General features: G+C 32.1%; 2 protein-coding genes, 1 long non-coding RNA gene and 1 pseudogene across 4 annotated transcripts; 1 reads left to right on the top strand and 3 right to left on the bottom strand.

Annotated features, from left to right (window-relative positions):
• Positions 1-2,243: 2,243 nt before the first annotated feature.
• Positions 2,244-5,216, top strand: LOC123905040 (myb-like protein Q). Its single transcript, XM_045954658.1, has 3 exons — positions 2,244-2,786; positions 3,293-3,820; positions 4,645-5,216. The coding sequence occupies exons 1-3, from the start codon at positions 2,288-2,290 to the stop codon at positions 4,956-4,958; spliced, it is 1,341 nt and encodes a 446-aa protein (XP_045810614.1). The 5' UTR covers positions 2,244-2,287; the 3' UTR covers positions 4,959-5,216.
• A 1,088-nt stretch (positions 5,217-6,304) lies between these two features.
• Positions 6,305-8,210, bottom strand: LOC123905039. 2 transcript variants are annotated; one of them, XR_006808304.1, is made up of 4 exons: positions 8,007-8,210; positions 7,705-7,919; positions 6,928-7,055; positions 6,305-6,522 (listed from the first exon to the last, which is right to left on the bottom strand). It is a non-coding gene; the product is annotated as an uncharacterized LOC123905039 (long non-coding RNA). The 2 variants fall into 2 exon arrangements; XR_006808303.1 differs by having other exon boundaries at positions 7,705-7,738; positions 8,007-8,206.
• Positions 8,211-16,046: 7,836 nt separating this feature from the next.
• Positions 16,047-18,643, bottom strand: LOC123905038 (annotated as a pseudogene).
• A 1,923-nt stretch (positions 18,644-20,566) lies between these two features.
• On the bottom strand, positions 20,567-22,677 carry LOC123905037 (cyclic dof factor 1-like). The gene is made up of 2 exons (XM_045954657.1): positions 22,383-22,677; positions 20,567-21,894 (listed from the first exon to the last, which is right to left on the bottom strand). The coding sequence occupies exons 1-2, from the start codon at positions 22,593-22,595 to the stop codon at positions 20,998-21,000; spliced, it is 1,110 nt and encodes a 369-aa protein (XP_045810613.1). The 5' UTR covers positions 22,596-22,677; the 3' UTR covers positions 20,567-20,997.

Genomic DNA, 22,677 nt, shown 5'->3' with positions numbered 1-22,677 from the left:
TTTTTTAACTAAAATTTAATACATTGTCAAAAAAAAAAACTAAAATTTCATACAAACCGAACATACTTACACTTCTAATTATTTATTTATATACGATTGTTTTTTCAATGTTGTAGAAGGGAACGGGTTCTCTCCCTGAGAATCCAACATGAGAGATTAAAATGTGTATCCTCATCCTTTATAATTTTTTTCATAATTAAAATAATATGTGATAAAAAAAATGAATGGATGAGATTTCAATGGAGGGTAATGTCATGGGAGACAATCCCCTCCCGTTGTAGAACAAGTACACGAAGAGAGAAAAAAAATATTTAAAACTGAAAATTGTACAAATATATATACAGTTTATTTACCTTTATTTTATTTATGTGTGGAAAAATTTGTCATATTTTAATTATCTACTATGCTTTGAAAAGAAATGTGTCTATGCTGCTGTTACTATATAGAACCACACGTAAACATCTACCACGTTCATGACTCTTTTGAGAGAGACAGCCATAGTCTCTGCCAACCCTGTGAAATTGTGAGAGAGTTTTCTCATTGTCTCACTCTCACACGTGTGAGTCAAGAAGTAAAAGAATATCACTTTATCATAAAGAAGTGAAAAATTATTTAGGTATTTATATTATGTATATATAGTATAATGATAGCAACAGCCAACAGCCTAAATAAATCACAAAACGGTTTAGAAAGGAATAGTTTTTGTAATAATTTCATGTCAAGGGAATAAAGAAACCATATAGTATACTATGTTTAAATTTACTGTTATAATTTTTGTTGTTGAAATTACTGCTATATACTATTAATAGTATCTTAGAAAATATAAATTTTAAATTCATAGTTGTTTTTTTTTTTTTACAGTATCCATAGTGTTTATTATTTTGTCTCACAATATGTAAATATAGTGATTGAATTAATAGAAAATGTTAAATGTTTACACTACTATATATTGTTGTGGTTGTTGCCATTGCAAATATCATGACATGCATATTGCACGTGCTTTGTAGCGTGTTCAACGTTTAAGTGATTTAGTTTGATATATATATATATATATATGAGAGTTAGAATCAAATGTGTTAAATTTAACTTAACATCAAATCTAAATCGTCGATTCTATTTAATCTAAAAGCTCTGATTCTATCCCCTAATAAGGTCACATGATAATTAAGATCTTGATTTTCAGGATAAATGCTCTTAGAGTTGAAAAATATTGATTTTTTTTTTTGAAAGTAAAAAAAAAAAAAAAAAAAATCAATATAACCAACATGGAAAGGCAAAAAAAAAAAATTGATAATACTAAATTTGAAACATTGGAAGTTCGGGAACCATTAAAATGAGTAAAAAAAAAACTCATTGAATTGAATGTCATAGTACCATTTTTTCCAAATCAAAAGTAAATAAGAGCTCTTGGAGTTGAGAAATATTGAGTTTTTTTTTTTTAGAAAATTACATACAATAGGGCAGAGTCAAATTGATGCCGCTCTCACAATGGATAAAATGGTCTGATATACGACCACAACAAAACTCCGACGCAATATTGTTGATGTTTTGGGTGTAATGAATAGCTCAACTGATTGATGTTTTCACAACACCAATATTAATATTCAACTCATACTTTCACCAAAAATAAAAGATATCCAACTCATACATATCTCACAAATATTTTTGTTATAATTTCTTGTGCAATATACTTTTTCTTAATGGTTATCCAATCAGAAAAAAAAATGCTAAAATAGTAAAAATAATTAAATTGATTAAAATGTTAAAATTTCTTATGAGTAAGACAAAATTTCTCTATTATTATTATTAATAATAATTAATATTAGTATAAAAACATAAAAATAATAATATTATATAAATATAAAGATATATGATGGGGTCAGTTGGTATGGTTGAGCAATTAAAAGTTTCGTGTGTGGTACCCCTATAGACTATAGTGCCCCTACTCTTCTAAAATAGTACTAATGGTAAATAAGTTTGAATATAGGACAGTGATGAAATAGTGAAAAAACATTGTTGGAGTTTTCCTATTTCTGTTTAAAGACTTCAAAATTAAAACCACCTTTCCTGTCCAGGTCTCTTTACCCCTTCCCTTAATTCTTCTCACTTACTGCAAAACTTTTTCATCTTCTTCTTACACTTTCTGTCAAACTTTGCTTTCTCATGTTAATCTCTAACACACACACACACACACACAAACATTTAATATTAATATTATTCTTTTGTTACTTAGCTTTTGTCTTGTCAGAAAAATATATAGATAGTGAAATCAAATGAATTCTTGAATATGAATATCTCTTCACAAGAAAACCAAAATAATAATTCTTTTATTTACCCTTTTTCATCTTCTCATTCTTCTTCTATGCAAATGGTATATTCAGACCTTGGATCTCTCTCTCTTAGTTCAACTTCAAACTATGGTGGTGTAGTTTCTTCAAGTTCATCAAGATGGAGTAATTCTTTTCCATTTATGAGAGAGTCGTTTGTTTCTAAAGGATTTGAAGAAGAAGAACAAAAAATGGATGATGATGATATTATGGAAGGAAAAGGTTCTTATTGTAGTGAGGATGGAGAAAATAGTGAGAAAACAAATCATGATATTATTAACTTCAATGATGAGTTAGAGAACCCTAATGGAAGTGGTAAAGAAGAAGATAATGGACAGTCTAGTAAATGTGCTAGAGGACATTGGAGACCTGCTGAAGATTCTAAGCTTAAAGAACTTGTTGCTCTTTATGGTCCTCAGAATTGGAATCTCATAGCTGAAAATTTGGAAGGAAGATCTGGTATTCATTATAAAAACTATTATTGTTCATGTCTGGATTAACAGTGAATTTGACAGAATCACAGTATGTCTCGTTGTGATTTTGTCAAAAACTATGTTTTAATGTTTCAACAAAACCATGATGTGACTGTGGTTTCGTCAAACTTATGTCATGATTTCAAGCATACTCACACAATTTTTTTTTTTTTAATGTAAATCTTGAAAAAATATATTTTTCTATTTTGTCATTTTTGTGTCTGCGCATGGTTTTGAATTGCAGTTGCGTTAGTCATGATTGCAGTTGCACCGTGAATCTCTATATTGCTTCGAAATATGGTTGATGTGACCATACTTGTGATTATGATGCCGTTACAATGACCTTTGAAATTATTATATTAAAGTCGTAATTGTAGTTTCAGACCACAAAACTATGTGTGTCTATTTGTTATGAACTTATAAATATTATTTGGATTTTGCAACCTTTTTTTATTTTTTAACTTGGAACATTTTTTGTTTGTATTTTTTAAGGCAAGAGTTGTAGGCTAAGATGGTTCAATCAATTGGATCCAAGAATCAATAGAAGAGCATTCAATGAAGAAGAGGAAGAAAGACTAATGCAAGCACATAGAATTTATGGAAACAAATGGGCCATGATAGCAAGACTATTCCCAGGAAGAACAGACAATGCTGTAAAGAATCATTGGCATGTTATAATGGCAAGAAAGTACAGAGAACAATCCAGTGCATACAGGAGAAGAAGATTAAGCCAAAATGTTTACAGAAGAATGGATCAAAATCCAAGCTTTATCTGCAAAGACACTAACACCACAACAATGGAAACAGAATCATCAACACCTTATTTTCTAAATGGAGCCCCACTTGGAAATAGTATGTCCATTTTCCCATATGCTACTTCTTTCCAACATGGTGTTCATGGTGGTGGGGTTGATTATGGTTTAAATGTTTTACCTCACATGAGTGGTGAGAGAGAAGCTATGAAAGGACCCCTACATGTTGGTCTCTATGCTCAACAAGCACCATTTGATTTCTTCTCTGGTTTGTGTCCTTTCTCTCTTTGACTCATCATCTAAATCTTTCTCTTTTTTGTGCACTTTGATATTGTTGTTTTAGACACATTTAAACCACAAACACAAAAGAACCAACCACTTCTTTGAATTAAGTACAAAAATTGAAGTGTGTGACGATACGTCTATAGTTATAAAATTTTGGCCGCAACTACAATTGCGGCTACAATATAATAGTTTTAGAATTTGCAAGAATGAAATTGCATCCGTTAGTAGTTTGGTCCACATTTGTCTGCATTTCACTATAATATGAAAGTTCGTAGTATAATAGCAACTATGACCGCAATTTAGAACCGCAAAACTTAGTCAACCTAGACACTAACCTTCCACGATTCAATAGAATCGTCTCAATTGTCTATTTTGTTATGATGTGATTAAGTTGAGTATTTTATTTTCATAGTTTTAAATTGCACAATCACAATGGAATCCACAATGGTTTTTGAGATCTCTGCAACAATAACACAATCGCAATTGTGACTGCATCAGGGCCTCCATTGTTGTTTGCATTGTGCAATCACAATGAAATCCATAACGGTTTTTGAGATCTCTACAACAATAACACAATCACAATTTCGGCTGCATCAAGCCTCCATTGTTGTTTACATTTTCCTACAATATAAAAGTTTGCAATATAAAACGATTGCTTGGTTTAATTGTGACCGATGTAAATGTAACCCTTCATTTTTTTTGTCACACACATGACATGATATAAACATGTTTGATAAAAAAAAATGATATAAACATTTTCTTTATTCTATTGATTAAATTAATTACTTCATTGTTTTGGATTAGAAGGTGGTAGAAATAATGGCATGGTGATGAAAGAGTCTTTCAATCATAACAATTATTGGGATGGAACAAATGATGAATATCAACAACATCAACAACTATCTAGTTTCTACCATCATTATCCTCAACAACAATATCTTATGTCAATGCAACAACAAAACAATCACAATTTTTACAATTTCTCAAATTCATCAGCATCATCAACACATCATCATCATCATAATGGAGAAAACAGTGAAAAAGTTGTAATTGGTGACACCCCAGATGCAGTTCAAACTCCTCCTCAATTTTTTGACTTCCTTGGAGTAGGTGCTACATGATCTTGAAATTAGTCCAAAAAAAGCTGCAGAATTTTCCACGGAAATTGCTGAATATAGGTGTGGTCCAACATAAATGAGAAGTCATTCAAGGGGCAAATAGAAAGGATAGTTGGGTTTAGTTTGGTGGTGACTGTGTAAACCTTTGCACCATTTGTGTTGATAATGATGTCACACTTTTTGTTACTCACATGGGAACCCTTTTCTAAAAATATTTATTTCAAATTAATAATCAGAGTTTAATTTATTTTATTATAATATTCTTTTGATGGTTATTCTTATGGCATTTTGTTCTATATGGTTAGTTTGGATATAATTAATGTGTCTTAGTCTTAGACATTCTTTGTTACTTTGTAATGAAATCCGTATGTGTTGTGGGCTATCCATAACATTTTAAATAAGGTGATATATATCTCTTTCATTTAATCAAATATTTTGAGTTCAAATACAACTCTATGAATTAGCACTTGAAATCCATTTATATATTCTTTTTTTCATTATTTTTAAGAGTACAGAGAAGTAAAAAATTTGAAATTCAAACTTCATCTTTTAAATATGCTAAATTACACTTCTGAATTAAGTTATTAATTAATCTTTGTTAGCCAATATATCAAACACACAAGATGAGTTGTGTTCTGACAATCAAGTCTCATTTATAACATGAGACAAAATTTAAACTCTAAACCAATGTGTTTCTCAAAAAAGAAAAAAAGTGTTTCTCTTCAATTGGTAGATAGAATTATGAAATCACTAACTAATATCTTGATTTCAAGTAATTAATGAGCTTTACTAAATGATGGATTATTCGAAAAAATTCGAATTCAATTTTTGAATAGAATAATTTCACTACTAGAAAAATCTTAAATACCGACGGCCAAAATCTGTCTCTAAAATGCCAATATTCCGTCACTAAGCATGTTAGAGACAGAATTAGAGACCGATTTGATTCTGTCTTTAATTTCCTCGTCTCTAAACTATCAGAGACGGATTTTATATTCTGTCTCTGATTAGAGACAGAATTTATCTGTCACTATCAAATAAACATCGGTCTCTAAACATTGAATTCAAAACATAATAAATCCGTCTCTAAAGGAGACAGAATTGTCCGTCTCTAAATTCAAATAATTCTGTCTCAAAAATTCCGTCTCTAAGCATAGAATTCTGTCTCCATATTGACAAAACACATTTTAAATTAGAACTGGTTTCACTTAATCTCACAGATAAGTAATTCTAAACATAATTAAACAGAACTGGTTTTATAATTAGATTAGAACACAATTAAGCTCACACGTAACAAAACTACAAATAATCCAAATCATAAAGAAGTTTATTCTAATTGCATTTTGAAATAAACCAAGACACATAAATTATTTCATTCAAATGTTACAAAATCACGTTAATGTACAACTATTTTCAGCTCAAGTAAATAATGAACTCTATAAATATTGTCACTAAAATACATTTACATATGATAAAATGCAAGGGTCCCAATAAAACTTGTTTCTCATCCGCATCAAAACTTGTTCAAGTAGCCTTTGCACATTGTCATACTTCAGTTTGCATATCCCTAAAAACCATTTTAAAATTATATATTAGTAAAGCACACATTACATAATTTACTAGAATACAACTACATAAATTTCATCAAACAAAACCCACCAGAAATTAAGATTGACCAATATACATCAATCTAATAAGCTCTTATAGTTTTAGTTCCTTTCAACAAGCTTTAATGTCTAACTAACTTCTTCTTTCATAGTAAATTCTTATCTACTGCAAGATAGTCTAAAAATAGATGCATGATGCATTGCCATTAAAAAAAAGATGCATGATGTATCAAAGTCCCTAGACATTTGGTTTGAATGCAACAAGTGAACACAATATTAGCATAAATTGATTAAAATCTTGTTTAGTAGAAATATGAGCAAGAGCCTAAACTAACTACCCAAGATAACTAGCCTGCATAACTTACATTTGCCAACTTGAAACAACATAGGCTTGACCTTCTCATCAACTAGAAGTAGCATACTCTTCCTCTCCTCATCAAGTAGAGAAGCAACTCTTTCATATTCTTCTAGTTATACTTGTTTATACAGCACTCTGAAACAATTTCAAAAAGACATTAGTAAATGCTAACTTAAACAAGTCCAAAAAGAAATTTCTTATCAAATATTAATAGAATAAAAAGTTCAATGAAAACAGGGGAAACAACAAAGAGATTAGAGAAGGATATATGTCTCAACTCTCAAACCATGCTGCCTGCATAAGTAATTTAAGATGCCACAATAGCAAATAATTAGTTGGTAATCTTCTAATTAATTTAAAATGTTATCATGATAATCTGAGCTTAAAAATACATCAATAAAATACATCATTCTATTATAATGAAAGCATGCATCATTCTTCCCTAAACATACATCAAACTTAATTAAAGACATGATATTTAGACAAAGCCATAATATCTATTATGTATCAATTGAAGTATTTCAAGATCCTCAAGAACACTACTATAGCATGCTCAAAACCAGCCTACATAACTTGCATTTGCCAATTGAAAACAACACTACTATCATGCTCAAAACCAAGACCAGATACCACCCTATAAAATACATCAAACTTAAAGAAGCATCTGCATTAATCACACCCAGGAACGTCTGCCACACTAAACAAGCCAGATTCAGTGATATTAATATCTATCAAATTACACGCTGCCTTAAATTTTAACAACAATAAACTTTGATATTCATACCTGAAAGCAAACTTTTAACTTTTTAGTTTCATTTCTGCAATTGAAATAAAACAAATCAGAGATATACTCTTGTATCATGTGAGCCAAAGATTTGGTTAAATACAAATTACTGAATTAGGGTTCCATATTTGGGGGAATTAGATCAGATCCAACTCAACACAAGTTGAAGAGATGTAACAACAAGTGAATCTATCTTAATAGTGGCTCTATGTTTTCTACAGCAATGAAAGGAGAAAGAATGTTAACTTATAATGGGGAAGAATTTTACCACGATGATGTTGGTTGCGGTGGAGGGATCTTACCTCGATGGGAGAAAGTAACGACGGGAGATGTATCTTCTTGAGGGACATGGGCGAAATTGAACTAGAAGGGTTTCGGTTCTTTGTCACCAGCAAGTCACGCTCGAAGCACCATCTCAAACAGAGGCATGTGTTACAGAGAAGAAGCCAAGCAAAAGTGAAGGCAAAAAATGAAACGGCGGAAGGTATATAGACAGAAAAGTAAATTAGGGTTATGATGGAGTACATTTTAATTTTTATAATAGATCCGTCTCAAATCTATCTCAATATTTCACACGAATTTCGGACGGAACTGGTTAGAAACAGTAACAATGCACAAAATTATGGACCCGTCCCAAAGCCGTCCCAATATTTCACATAGATTTGGGACGGAAATCGTGAAAAATTATAAAATAATCAACAATATGTGTTTCGTCTGAAATTCGTCCCAACTTTTCAGAAAAATTTGAAATTTGTCCAAAATCTGTATGAAAGTGCAATTTTACTTTAGACAAAATTCATTTCGTCCCAAAAATCCGTTCCAAATGATCAATTTTCTAGTAGTGCTTTAATTTCGTAGTAGAGGGATGGATGGATGGAAGGAGCAAGGTGTGACAACGGCGAGTCCTTGGAATCGATGGCCTGCAAAACAGGCCACTAAACAACAACAATTAAGAGAAAATTGCAGAAAATTGTAGAAATCTAAGAGAAGAAGGGTTAATAAGGAAAAGATCACAAAAAGAAAACCTAAGAGAAAGCATTACCGAATCCGGGAAACGAATTGAGTTCGCGACTGAATCGTGGATGGAGGAATTGTGACCTCTGAATCGTGGATGGAGGAGTGAACCTGACCTCTGAATCGTGGAGGAGTGGATAAAGATGAAACAGCGAGGAAGGTGAAACCTAACTCAAAGAAACTCATGGAGGAGTGATTAAAATAAAATCTTATTATTATAAAAAAAATATTTAATAAAATTATAATTCTGTGAAACTTTTTGGCGGGCAGTGAAAAAATTGGGTAAACTTTTTGGAGGGATGACACGAAAAATTGGGTAAACTTTTTGGAGGGATGACACGAAAAATAATTTTTCAATGTTATTTCATTAGAGACGGATTCTAGAGACAGATTAATTCAGAGACGGATTACTTCTGTCTCTGACAAATGTTTGACTATTTTAATTTTAAGTTGATCAATCAGAGACGAATATAGAGACAGAAATTATTAGACACGACTAAAATCCGTCTCAAATTTTCGTCTCTAACTATTTATTTCAATTATAATTATAAAAATAATAAAATAGAGACGGATTTAGACACGAAATTTTATTGACACGGAAATTTCTGTCTCTAAAATCCGTGACTAATACATATATTTGAATTTCGGTCTCTAACAACTTTTTTCTGTCTCTAATTCCATCTCTATTAGAGAAGAAACAAATTTCGTCTCTAAATTCCGTCGGTATTTGAACTTTTTCTAGTAGTGTTTATTGGTCATGGTCGAATTCCAAATTACTATGGTTTTGTTTGGCAAAAATAGCGGTTGACTGATAAGCTAGCTTATAGCTTATAGTTGATGGCTGATGACTTATGACTGATAAACTAATTTAAGTGTTTGAAAAAAATTAGCGATTCAACTGATTGATAAACGTAAAATGACATAAAAGGTCATTCTTAATATATAAAACCTCTTGTAATTTTTTTTTATAAATTCTATATCTAATTAATATTTAAGATACTTCAAATTTAGTTATTTAAATTTATTAATTTAATATATATTTTATATATTATTAAATTAAATTTTATTCTTTGAAATTTTGTTTTAAATTTATTTTCATTTCAATGATTATAATTTATAAAAAAGACTAAACATAACATTTTTTAGGTTTTTATAACAAATATAGGTACGTACAAGTAATAACAAGCAATTTCCTTATCCGGAGTAACATATATATAAAAAGATAAATCAAAAGTAATGATACAATAATACTAGTATAAAAATAAAACAACCGTGTTAATATAGGGGTACTTACAGCAACGTTTCAGGAATAAAAATAGGGACAAACGTAAAAAAAAAATACGGTATATAACATACTTATTTTGTTTTCAATGGTAATAAATTTTAAAGGATAAAAATGTATTTAAAATAAAATTATAAGGGTAAAATTGGAAGAAAAAATATAAGCTATAAGCTCAGAAGCTAGCTTCTGGAAAATAAGCTATAAGTTAGTAAAATAAGCTATAAGCTCTTTCTGAAAAGACAGGTTTTTTAGCTTATAAACCATAAGACATAAGTTATAAACTAACTTTGTTGGCTTGCCAAACAGACCCTATGACTCATTCTCCTCAGAACCGGAAGGTCAACACCAAAAAAATTTACGAAATCACTACTATACGTGATGGTGCAACTACAACTCTTGTTTTGTGTTGGCGACGAGACGATAAAATCGTATATTTTGAGGGAAAGAAAGAGAAAAAGAAGAAAAATATAAAAATTAATGTATAAAATTTGGAGTAATTAATTTTTGTGTTATTCTTTATTTCCTATTTCTTTCCCTCAAACTAAACTAAGCACACCCTTATATTTTTGACTGCTTTTGTGTGTTCCGTTTGGTCTAAGGGCCAATAGCTTTGATTTTGTTGTTTTTATCCCTCTTTTTTGTCTTGCCTTTCTTTCAATTTTTCATGTTTGTAGCTTTCCTATTGTTTTTTAGTACTTCTGATATATATTCATTACAACAAACAAACAAACTCAATATGCAGATTGTTTTATTTAAAGTCATTATTTTTGTCGTTAGTATATTATGTTAATTTCTAGAGTTTCAATATTTTTTACTATATTATAAAAATAAGTTGAGTTATTTTTTTTTTACTTTCTGCTCAATTTTTACTATATATTTTTTCAATATTATAAAAATGAGTTCAACATTATGTTAACTCAGTAGTCAAAATTTACAATGAGTTCAATATTATAATTTTTACTATTGAGTTAACATTTTTATCTCAATTACTTTAGCTACTCATTACAAAAAGTATTTGCCACTCTTTCACATGAAACAAAATCCTGAACAATGGGGCCAATTTTTAATGTAATTTTTGGGCTTGTAGCTATCCAAGTCAGGTTATTTTGTCCTATAGATAGTGGGTTTATGAGCCATTTGAGGAGGGGTGATGAAAAAAGTGACAAGGATAAATTGAGTAAAAAAAGTGAGAGAGGCAGAAAGGGGGGAATGGAACTGTTGAGAACATCACTTTCTCATGGGCCTGCAATGCAATAACTGAGGCACAATTTCTGCAACTGACTCCATATGTGCATTCATAATAAGGAACTGTTCAATATCCTTCTATCATCATCAGAATCTTTGTGTGAATTCATGCCAATGCCAACCATGTGTGTTAGCTATTACTATGGTTAGGAAAATGCTGTGCTTTTAACATGTGCCTAAGGTACATGTTCCAGAATTAATTAAATGGAGAAATTTTATCTTGAAAATTAATTGTCTCTTTTAAAAGTTTAAATACTAATTTTTACTTTAAAATCTTACTATTTTTAATATTCTTAACATGTGTTCTTGGGTACGATTATCTCTTCCTCATTAATTAATCAATTTGCATTGTGAAAAGTCATCAAATTCTAAATGAAATTTTGATTGCTAATGAGGTTGTGGAAGAAGCGAGAAAGAAGAAAAATAGTTTGATCATGTTCAAAGTGGACTTTGAGAAAATCTATGATTCGGTGGAGTGGAACTACTTACTTTATGTTATGAATGAACAAGATGAATTTCCCATTAAAATAGAGGAGATGGATTTGAAAGTATATTCGTCTAGCATCAGCGTCAATGCTAGTTAACATTAGCCCCACATATGAGTTTTATTTTGAGAGAGGCCCGAGACAAGAAGACCCTTTGTCATTTTTTTCCCCCCTTTTTTAAGGCTCCCACATGTATTATTTATACCAACAAATCTTTTTTTAAATCTTTTTTGTGCGGTTGAGATGAGGAGGCTATGAAGGCCCTTTGGATTCATTAGCTATTGGATCCATTGAGATAATTTGTGTTTGGATTGAAGCAAAGGGGGTCTTTGTGTTAGGAAGGGAAAGGAGGGTAAGTAGTGCTAGCGTTTAAAAAATGAGAGAGAATGTCTATGGAGACAAGTTTTAGTCAATAAATATGGGATTGCAAAGGTGAGATTGATTCTGGAGGGAGGAAGGCTTCGACTAGGTGGAAAGTTATCGTTAGATAATTGGTTTGAAAAATTTCTTTTTAGAGAAGTGTGTAATGGGGAGGAGTGTCTATTTTGAGATGATCATTGGCTGGGTGAAGGTATAATTCTTAGGGAGCGTTTCTCCCGTTTAGCCGATCTTTTTTTTAGAGTCGATGATTTCGGTAGCGGAGTTATGTCATAGGTGGTGGGGAGTAGGCGATGGGGGCTGGATTGGAGACGATCGTTGCGTGGGAGGAGGAGTTGTTGGTTGACGTTTGTGCTATGTTACATAATATTGTTTTATCAGAAATATTATTCAGCCCATTTATGGATGACAGCTCATTCTGAGTCTTTTTTCGTTGAGGAAGCCTATTTGACCTTGATATGTAGAGATGATGTTGCCACTGAGGATGAACATTCTAAGTGTTGACAAGCAAATTTGTATTGTAGTCTCAGTTGCGGTATTGTTGAATCATTAGCACACCTTTTATTTGTTTGCGATAGTTCTCAACAGGTGTGGTGTGGGGCGAGGCGGTGGCTTGGAGTGCAGTGTGTCTTTTCTAATAATATTATCTCTCATGCTCTTCAATTTAGTGGTCTTCAAGTTCATTTTCTCAAGATTAAAGATAGTCACAAAGCTATTTGGTTGGAACAATCTGGATGATCGGGAAGCTAAAAATGTTTGGATTTTTAATCAAAAAGTCATTGAAGTAGATTCCGTGATTGATAAAATCAAAATTCAGACTTGGTGATTTAAAGTAAAATTCAAGGTCTTTGATTGTAGTTTTTATATGTGGTATTCAAACTTGTTATTGTGTTTGGGGTACTTGATGGGTGTCTCTTTTGATATTGTGCCTATTGTTACTTTTTGCGTCGTATTCACCATTGCTTTGACATCTAGATTGTGCAAACATTGTGGTTGAGTTAAAAATAAGCGTAATTCGCTACTTAAGGTGTAAAATGAGTTTGCTACCTAAGTATCGAGGAGATATTTTTATAATTTTACATGGCACGTGAGAAATAGTCAGGCGCGCGAAAAATAACTCTCGCTTTTAAGATTGATTGTGAAAGCATAAGAGAAAGAAATGAATGTTGATTGTATACTGGGAGAAATTGTTACTTAGATTCGGGCTCTTATGAGGGGTTTTGAGTTTGTAAGGGCAGAGCACAATCATCAAATGGGGAACAAGGCTGCTCACTTGTTTGCCCAAAATGCACTTTCCGATGGAAATAAATTTTGGATAGAGGACTGTCCAAGTGTAATTATTTGTTAGATCTATTTATATTTGTCCCAATCATCAATATAATTTGGTTTATACTTTCTCCCATAAATCCTAGCTCAACTGATAAAAAATGTCGAAATTATTAGGTTGGACGTTGTGACCCGGGTTCGAACCCGAAATCTCACAATTATGTGAGTTTAATTTCAGTGGATTTACCACTTCATCTAAGACAAAAAAAAATTGGTTTATACTTAAAAAAAAGTGACTAGTGAGTCCTGATTAGTCACAGTTTTTAGAGTCTTTTAATATTAATTAAGTTTTACTAGGATAATTTTATTAGTTTAGTGTTTAATTTAGAGTCATTTTAAATAAATTATGGTTTTTAATTATTGAGTCAATTAGATGCTTTCTCTATTAAAATAATATTTTGTGTAGCTTTTATATATTTTCTTGGTTCAATATAACAAGTTTATGGTTGAGTGCAAATATTACTATTATATTATATGTGTTTTAGTGTATGGGCCGATGTGAAAGAAGAAAAAAAAAGAGAATATTTTTACAAGGTGGCCCAATCAAAGAAAAAAGCACCTGGGCCTTAAAGTTGTATGTTGACCTGGATCCAATAGACCAAGGGTTTGAGTTCACTTGGTTGGAGTATAAAGAGTGTGGTTGCGTTGGGAAAAAAGGGAAGAACCAATGGAAATAGAATATATAGGAGCAAAGTCACTAAGTTTGGTCTAGTGGTAAGGGATTTGAGTAGTATGCAGGAGGTCCTAGGTTCGATTCTCTATGGCTCCATTGTAACAAAAAAGAAAAAGAATATATAGGAGCAGCATGGAGGAGTAAGGAGCTCTCCATTTTTTATCCTTTCTATTTTTTAATTACGAAGTTAGTATTATTCAATTACGCCTTGTTCTTAATGCTTTTTATATCTTGATCACATATGCAATGATTTCAAGCATCACTTCACTATGAAAGTATGATTTGATTTTGGATCTAGGCTAATTGTTTAATTAACAATGACTTTAGACATATTGGATTGTTAATTGTGATTTAGAGATTAACCTACTTTGAAAACCTTCTTTAATTATAAACTCGCCTAAGAAATTAGGGGTTTATAGTTAAAATAGAGGATTATGAGTCAAGACATTGGTCATAACTATTTTGTTAATCTATCGTGATACTAATCAAGTAATTAATTGAGATAGATCGAACTATCAAATAACTAGAATTAGATGATTCGATGAGACCTAATCGATCTTTTACAATGCAAACCCCCCACTTATTTTATATTATCACCTAAGTAAATGTTTAATTGCTTTGTCTAAAATTAATCTCAATCCTTGTGGAATTGATCTTTTGCATGCATGTATTACTTTGTATTACTTGACATATTATAGTATACTTGCCAAATAATCTATTAGTGACATAGGTAGTTTATTGGGATATTTACTTCAAAAAAAAAACATCAGTTTTAAAAAAAATATTCTTTTTGCGCCCCCCCCCCCCCCACAATTCTCACTCGACCCTGAAACGTCCTAAATACCCCCTCGTCAACTAGAGTGTGAACACTGCTCACATACTAGAAAGAAAGTGTAAAAAAGATGTGACCATCAGGCCACCCTCAAAATGCTACCACCTCCATGAGGAATTTCGAAGCAAAAAAAACATTTGCGCCCTAGGAAGCGAATACCTTGTATAAGTTTGCTTTGTGGAATGCAAACTCATTTCCTATATAAGGCGTGTCCCACCTTCTTCCCCTGATTTGGACAATTTGCAAAAAATCACAAACCCTCTCAAAACCCCAAAACTCGAAAACATCACCAAAATCAATGGGTTGCTGCTCATTGGTGGTCGAACTCACTTAAGAAGTAAGCAAGAAGTAAGCAGACACGCATATTATTATATGAATAAAAATACAAGTCCGCAACATAAAATTAGACACGCATATTATTATATAATTAAAAATATAGGTCCTCGTAAAATTTTATAAAAAAATAGACAAATATATTAATATATGAGTAAAAATATAGGTTCTCATGGAAATAGCTACCTCCGTCCTTAAATATAAGACCCTCTTAAAATTTACACGAGTAAAAATTTTCGCATAGAAATAAAAAAAAAAAAAACACGCGTATTAATATATGATTAGAAATATTGATTCCCATATAAATTTATATTATAAAAAATAACATACAATCGATGTAAAAGTAATAAAAAATTATTATGTGATGATATTAGACCTACATTTTAATATATGAAAAAACATTAGCAAAATAAGGTCAATATATAAAATAATTTTGGTGTAAAAATATGTTTGAAATGTTTTAAAAGGAAAAGGTGTCAAATTTTTTATTTTTTTTTTTGAACCAAAAAGGTGTCAAATTTTGAAGAGGGGTAAAATGGAAAATTTATAAGATAGAACGTTAACATATTCCAACAAGTTAACGTGAATCCATCTGCTTCACAACAATCCTCTCACTGTACTTCACAGCATTCTCTCCAATTTTTTTCACAAATCCTCTTCAATCTTCTCCCCTCCTCTCACTGTTCTTCTCCAAAGATTTTTTTTTTTTTTTTAATATTGCAAATATGATACACAAATAATATAAAGCAAACATCCTACATATAACTCATTCCAAAACATTAACCAAATTTAATTAGTAATAAACACAGTCCATGCAGAGTTTTGGGTGCACATTATTCATAAGTTACATACCACACACTTGAAAGAGTTCATACAAACTTTTACATAACACACACAATATACAAAAGCACTTAAGACATGTCCTTCATCAAGATTAGCATCTATTCTTCAATTCAAGGAAAACATGATTTCCCAGCTCTTAGTTGCATCCAACTTCAAAAGCCGCTGCAGCTTTTACAAGCAAACCAAAGAGAATGAAAGGAGAAGAGAAGACGGGATTATGATCACTATCGAGTTCATACACACACTCAATGGTGGCCACTTCTTTATCATGGCTTCCTGTTGTTTCGGCTTTATCACTTTGTCCTGTTTTGTCCTTATGTACACGCGCGGTACCTTCTCAACTTCACCATTTTCTTCGAATCTAGCACTCTTCACGGCTAAAATCGGTCCTGGCCTCAACAACATTGCAGCTAAGGTCCAATCCTAAGCCACATTGGTAAAAATTTATGAATGAAAATTTAGATAAGAAAAAAAATACTTTTCAAGCAAATTTAGAACTATTAATTTCAACAAATGCTTGTTTATCTAAACTCTAAAGTAAACACATTATTCATATACCTCGTGAGAGCTTAAAGGATAGCTGATTGTGCGTTGAAATTCTCTTTTCATGAAAACACTAGTTGGAGGCTTATCATGTCCCAATCCAAACTCGGGTAGGTCAGGTGCACCCTACAACATGAGACAAATTAATCAAAGGCATTTTCCAAATATGATGTCATGGTGCTCTCTATCTTATATATTAAGTGTTATATTTGAATATTTGTTTGTCAAAAAATGACATTTTAAAATACCGATAAAGTATAAGGAGACGTTATTCGGTCCACTCTGACCGACTAATTTAAAGGACACAAATTCTATCATTTACTAGCGGGTGACTCATTTGAAATAAGAGTTTTGGTCTATGTAGACTGATCCAATACAAAAGGTGACATCAAGAGCTTTCGAACTTGAGATTATGAGAGAATCACACTAAGATGTCAAGCATTCAAAATGCACTTTGTTGAGCATATTATAAAATAACCACCAAATACACTTTAGAAAAATATGAAACACTAATAGAATCTAACACTAACAGAATCAACTGCACTTTGACCTAGGGAATCTAACACTAACAGAATCTTTGATTTAAATCTCTTTAAAAATTATAAGCTATAATCACTGGCGGAACTACGGTGGGGCTGAGGTGGGCCACGGCCACCCCGGAAAAATAGGAAATTACTAATATACCCTTGATTTTATTATAAAATAAACAATTATACTAGATATATATTTAGTTACGCGTCCAAATGCAAAATGTAGGCATTAGCCTAGTGGATCGTAGCATGCCATAGCATAGTCATGTCGTGAGTTCGAATCTTGCAAAGCATGTTTTTTAACATTTTGTTCTTTTTTCTTCTCTTTTCTTCCGTTTGTTCGATCTTATTTTTTTTTTTCCAAAAAATATATAGATATATCAATATAAAAGAAGCACAATTTCTATCTTTTTTTTCAAAAAATATATTATTTAGAGTTACACAATTAAATTTTTTAATGACCAAATTTGTGCTTATTATGACTTAATCTTTTGTATGAAATATAAATTTGTGCTCAGAGTTTAATGAGGACTAATGAGATGATTTGGTAAAATAAACGGGTACTATTAATGTAAAATTATTTTACATTATCAGTGCAAATTTTATTTTTTCTTTAATTTATACATTATAAATTAAAGAATAATTTTTTCTCGGCCCACCCCAACTTTTTTTCCTAGTTCCGCCACTGGCTATAATTCACTTGAGATCCTGAGAGGATCACACTCTAAGATCTCAAACATTCACCATCGAGCGACCCAAGATATTATAAAAGTTAGTTATTGAAATAGGAAACAGAACTCACATCTCTTAGATCTTCATCCGTACAAAATCCGAATTTGAGCATAGTTGCAGCCAAATACACTGCTAAATAGATTTTGTTGGGAAATTTATGACAAGCCTGAGTAATACTCAATCCTCCAGCACTATGGCCCACCAATATTACCTATACATAAATAAATAGAAATTAAAGACAGAAACATTGTTAACTTTCTAGTCTAATGATTATCATATAGTTTTTTTTGTTTTGGTTACGAGTTGAGATCAGCTCCATTTGTTTATGATCCGATGACCGATCCATACAAGTAGTATAAGAGAAACATATACACAAGAACTAACCTTTTCATTATGAGGCAAAGAAGACATTAAATCCAAGTGTGGTTGATTATACTGATCAAATGTATGAACAGAATCGGCATCTGTTTGATCAATTCCTGCACTTTTGAGGTCTATGCAGGAGACCTTGTAGCCGGAGTTCTCCATAAGGCTCTTGATTTTATACCAACTCCAACTTCCTGCACAAAAGCCATGTACAAGCACAAAGTGCTGCTGCTGCTGCTTCAAGATAGTACTTGTTTCCTCCATCTCTTTGATCTGTGTTAATTTGTCCTCCACTTAAGCGAATGTATCTTGTACAAAGGAGCTAGCTAGCAAGGCAATGTTGTCCTCCACACTACAAAAATCACGTGTTATTGTACTTCTTAATTATTGTACTTAGAGTAGAAACAATGTACAAATTCATGAATTGGCAATACTTCCATTTTCAGGTACCGGTAGGTATCAAGAACACAAATGGAGAACCATCCTTGTAAAGCAATGAAATTGATTATATCTACATATAGATATTCAACGTCATAAAAAGTGGGGGAATTTTTGTTTTTTACGGTAAAAGTTAAGAAGTGGGGGAAAAGTTAAAAATATTTAACTTTTTCTTTCACACGTGCTTTAGTGGACACTCATCTCATTCATCGCTACTTCTATACTCATCGTTGGTGGCAGAACTAGGAATGGTAATAAAACCCATACCCGTGGGTATCCACCCAAATCATACTCGCTTTGATGGGGAAAACTTGAGTTGACTGGGTTTGGGTTCGGGTTTGGGTTTTCACCGATTTCAAAATATGGGTTTGGGGCGGGTAATGGGTACATTGATACCCACCCCGAACCCGTCCTCGTCCCCGCTTATACTAAAAATTAAATTTCACCTCTTTTAAATTAGAAACGCTTAAACAATCTCTTAAATTACGTTCATATATTTATTTTTTTATTTTAATTTGAGTATTAAACAAACCATTTTCTCTATTTTTTTTTCTTTATTTAAAAAAATATTGTTGAGAGAAAATAATTTTGGACATTTAACTTTTTTTTTAATAAAAAAATACTAAAATATAATCTAAATTCATGTGGAAAGGGGCGTAATGGGGATACCCGATCCCCGTTGGGTATGAGTTTGGGATTATCATTTTTATCCCCGCTCGAATTTGGGATGGGTTTGGGGAAACCCAAACTTTATGGGTTTGGGTTTGGGGAGGGCAAAACCTGTCCCCGCCCCGCCCCATTGCCATCCCTAGGCAAAACTGGAATTTTTTTTGGGATGGACCGCTAAAAATTTATAAATTATTATATAATTTAAAGAAAAAATAGAATTTGTACCGATAATATAAAATAATTTTACATGCGCTCCTTCCCCATCAACCATAGTTTTTTCCTTTGTTCATCCACCAAGAAAGGGTGGTTTTAGGATCAACTTTTGACCCAAAATCACCCCTCTAAATTGTTTTTGCTTTTCTTTTTCATTTAAATAAGTGATTATTCACATAGATTTGCTTCTTCGTTTTTTGTTTTTTAAGTTTCTTGTTGTCTTGTGCGGCGTTGTGTTTGTGGTCGTCTTGTGCAGCGTTGTGTTTGTCGTCGTTTTGTGCGGCGTTTGTTGGTTTTTCATTTTAGTACTCTGTTTCGTTGATTCAAATTGACATACAGATCTGATGAAGACTTGGACGTCATCATATATTGTACTAGACGATTACCCGTGCGATGCACGGGTCTTATGCGTTGTTTTATACTATAACGTCAAAAAATTATTTGTATAGGTAGTAAATTGATTATTAGCAAAAATATTAACTATTTTGAACCAAAAATAATAAAATACACAAAATAATAAAATGAAAAAAAAAATTAAAATGAATAGTAACTCAAAATAATAATAATAATAATAATAATAACAACAATTATTACCACTCATTAAATTAATTATTAATATAAGTGAGTGATGTGGCTAAATGAAAGGTTTTCATTGGTTTAAGTGAGTGATGTAGATTAGGATTTAGATAGTCAATTGGACAACTATCTATGATTTATATATATAGATATCGTTTTAATTTTATGAAAAATCAAGGGTATTATAGTAATTTCTCATTTTCCGGGAGTGGCCACGGTCCACCCCAGCCACCCCTGGTTCCGCCTCTGCTCACCATATAATAGAAATTTCTTCTGTTTTATTCTTTTTTCCTTTGTGAATCAACAACTATTAGATCAGGAAAATGAGAGAGGACTGAACAACCAGGAGTCGAATTGTCCCTAGCTCAAGCAACCAATGCCACGACAAAACCTTGATGTTTTCTACCGCCTCATCCGCTGCGAGGGCCTTATGGTAGAACAGGCGATCGAGGGTTAAATTGTGTTTTCATTTGAGTAAGAGATCAATATGATAGCTAATTGTACTTATATTTATTCTAAACCATTGAATTTCAGTCCAAAAACTTCATTTCATTTCCAGTGTCTCATATACATAATATTTACATAAAAGATATTTACTCAACAAAGTCATCTAATTCTGAAAAAAAAGCACTAGAGCAGAATTTAACTGTACTGGACTATGATCTACTTTGAGAAACATTTTGGAATCTCATGAATCTTTCTCACTATAATTTACAATAGACATTGACACCAGACATGACATTGATAGTGCAACTTGTTGTACATCAGACACAGACATGCCTTCGATCCGAGTTGTTAGTGCTAAATATTACCAATCAAATCCTCTCATGGAACACAAGAGACCTTGATAAAGCTGCAGGGTTAGCTTGCAATATTGATGAGGATGCTTCAACGACATAACTCTCCTCGTCACCCTTAGATGCAAATCCTTTGAAAAGTCCTGTTCTTAGTATCTTAGGGATCAACACACAATTATTATTACTTTCTATCTTGTTATTTTCTGAGCCAAGTTTTCCTTTCTTTGAGTTGGAATGAAAGATAATCTCTCCATCTCTTGAGTGTTTCCTTAAAGAAGGATTACTTGGAGCACAAGATTGTGGTGAGATAGATTGTACACTCCAAGATGGTGGCAAACAACCACCATAGTATGCTATATTGGGATAGAATGCCACAGGATAAAACATTGTCGGGTTCCATGGAAACTGCGGAGGAAAAACACTCTGAGAACTCTTACCAGATGTTCCTTCATGTGATCCAACATTCATTGGAGAATCTGATCCAAAGGCCAAGACAGTAGTACTCATTTGACCATTATGCGAGACATCAGAAGGAAAAGAGATTTTGTTCTTGCGACGGCCTGCGCCTATAAGCATACTTCTCGTGGTTCCTCCAGCAGTCCAGTATCTCTGGCAGTTTTTGCAGAAGTGTCGAGGCTGTTTGAAGTTGTAGTTGTTGTAGTAACAAAATTTTGTGTCCATGCTTTTGCATCTAGGACATGGAACAATTATGTCTGGTTTGTTTGGAGATTTGTCTTGTGACATATCACTTTGTTCATCAATTTTACTGGAATTCAGTTCAGAAGTTTCTGTCTCAGATAAAGGCGTTTTCGGGTTCTCAACAAGGCTTGAGGATGTGGGAGATTTTGAATCCTCTGTAGTTTGGAATGAAGCCTCATCATCTTGCATTGAGGTTAGTTCTTTGATTGATGTTTCCTGAAATCGATATATAGTTGTTAGATAAGATACGACTAACATATAAACATCAAAATTGTATTGAAGCGCGGACACAGACACAAATACTACATACAATACTTGACAATAATTTGAAAATTGAAAGAAATTGGATGTAACTACATGTGTCCGTGTCTTGTTGGAAATGGAAGCGTCAAGTGTCCGTGCTACATCGGCAAGAGTAATTATATGGTTCTTTTTTATACTATATTTTATTTCAATTTTTGCAATCTCATGTTTTAAAGAACAAAAATCATCTTTCATTATATGGTTGTTATTTGTTAGGATTCAGAGGCTTTTCTCTTATTCTAAGTTCTAACATCTATGCACACCTAAGTTAGCACAACATATAATTTAAAACAATAAATGTTTTGTCGGTCCTAGGGCCGGATACCAAATTTGAAAAAGAAACAAAAAAACAATAAATGTTTTCAAATTAAACAAGTGAACAGCCATGGTATGGTACATACCTTATATCTCTTTGCAACATGTTCTGTTGGAGAATTCACTTCAAGTGGAGAAGTTGAAGATAAAGATGAATGAAGACTATGATCAGATAAATTTTCATAAGGAAGTCGAGAAGCAAGTTCTGAGGAAGAATCATCGGTAGAGACATCGATGTTGTTGTGTGTTAGAAAAATGGTTCTCCCAAAAAGCTTTATGGTTGAATCATTAATCATCATGTTGTTGTTTTTGTTTATTTGTTCTGTTTACTTTGGAGCTAAAAATGGATAATGAAGAGTTGCTATGTTACTTGTTATGGAA

This window comes from Trifolium pratense, linkage group LG2 (genome assembly GCF_020283565.1).
Source record: "Trifolium pratense cultivar HEN17-A07 linkage group LG2, ARS_RC_1.1, whole genome shotgun sequence".
Classification (NCBI taxonomy): Eukaryota; Viridiplantae; Streptophyta; class Magnoliopsida; order Fabales; family Fabaceae; genus Trifolium; species Trifolium pratense.
Note: the sequence above shows the minus strand (reverse complement) of the source record. Positions and strands in the feature narration are given on the sequence as shown.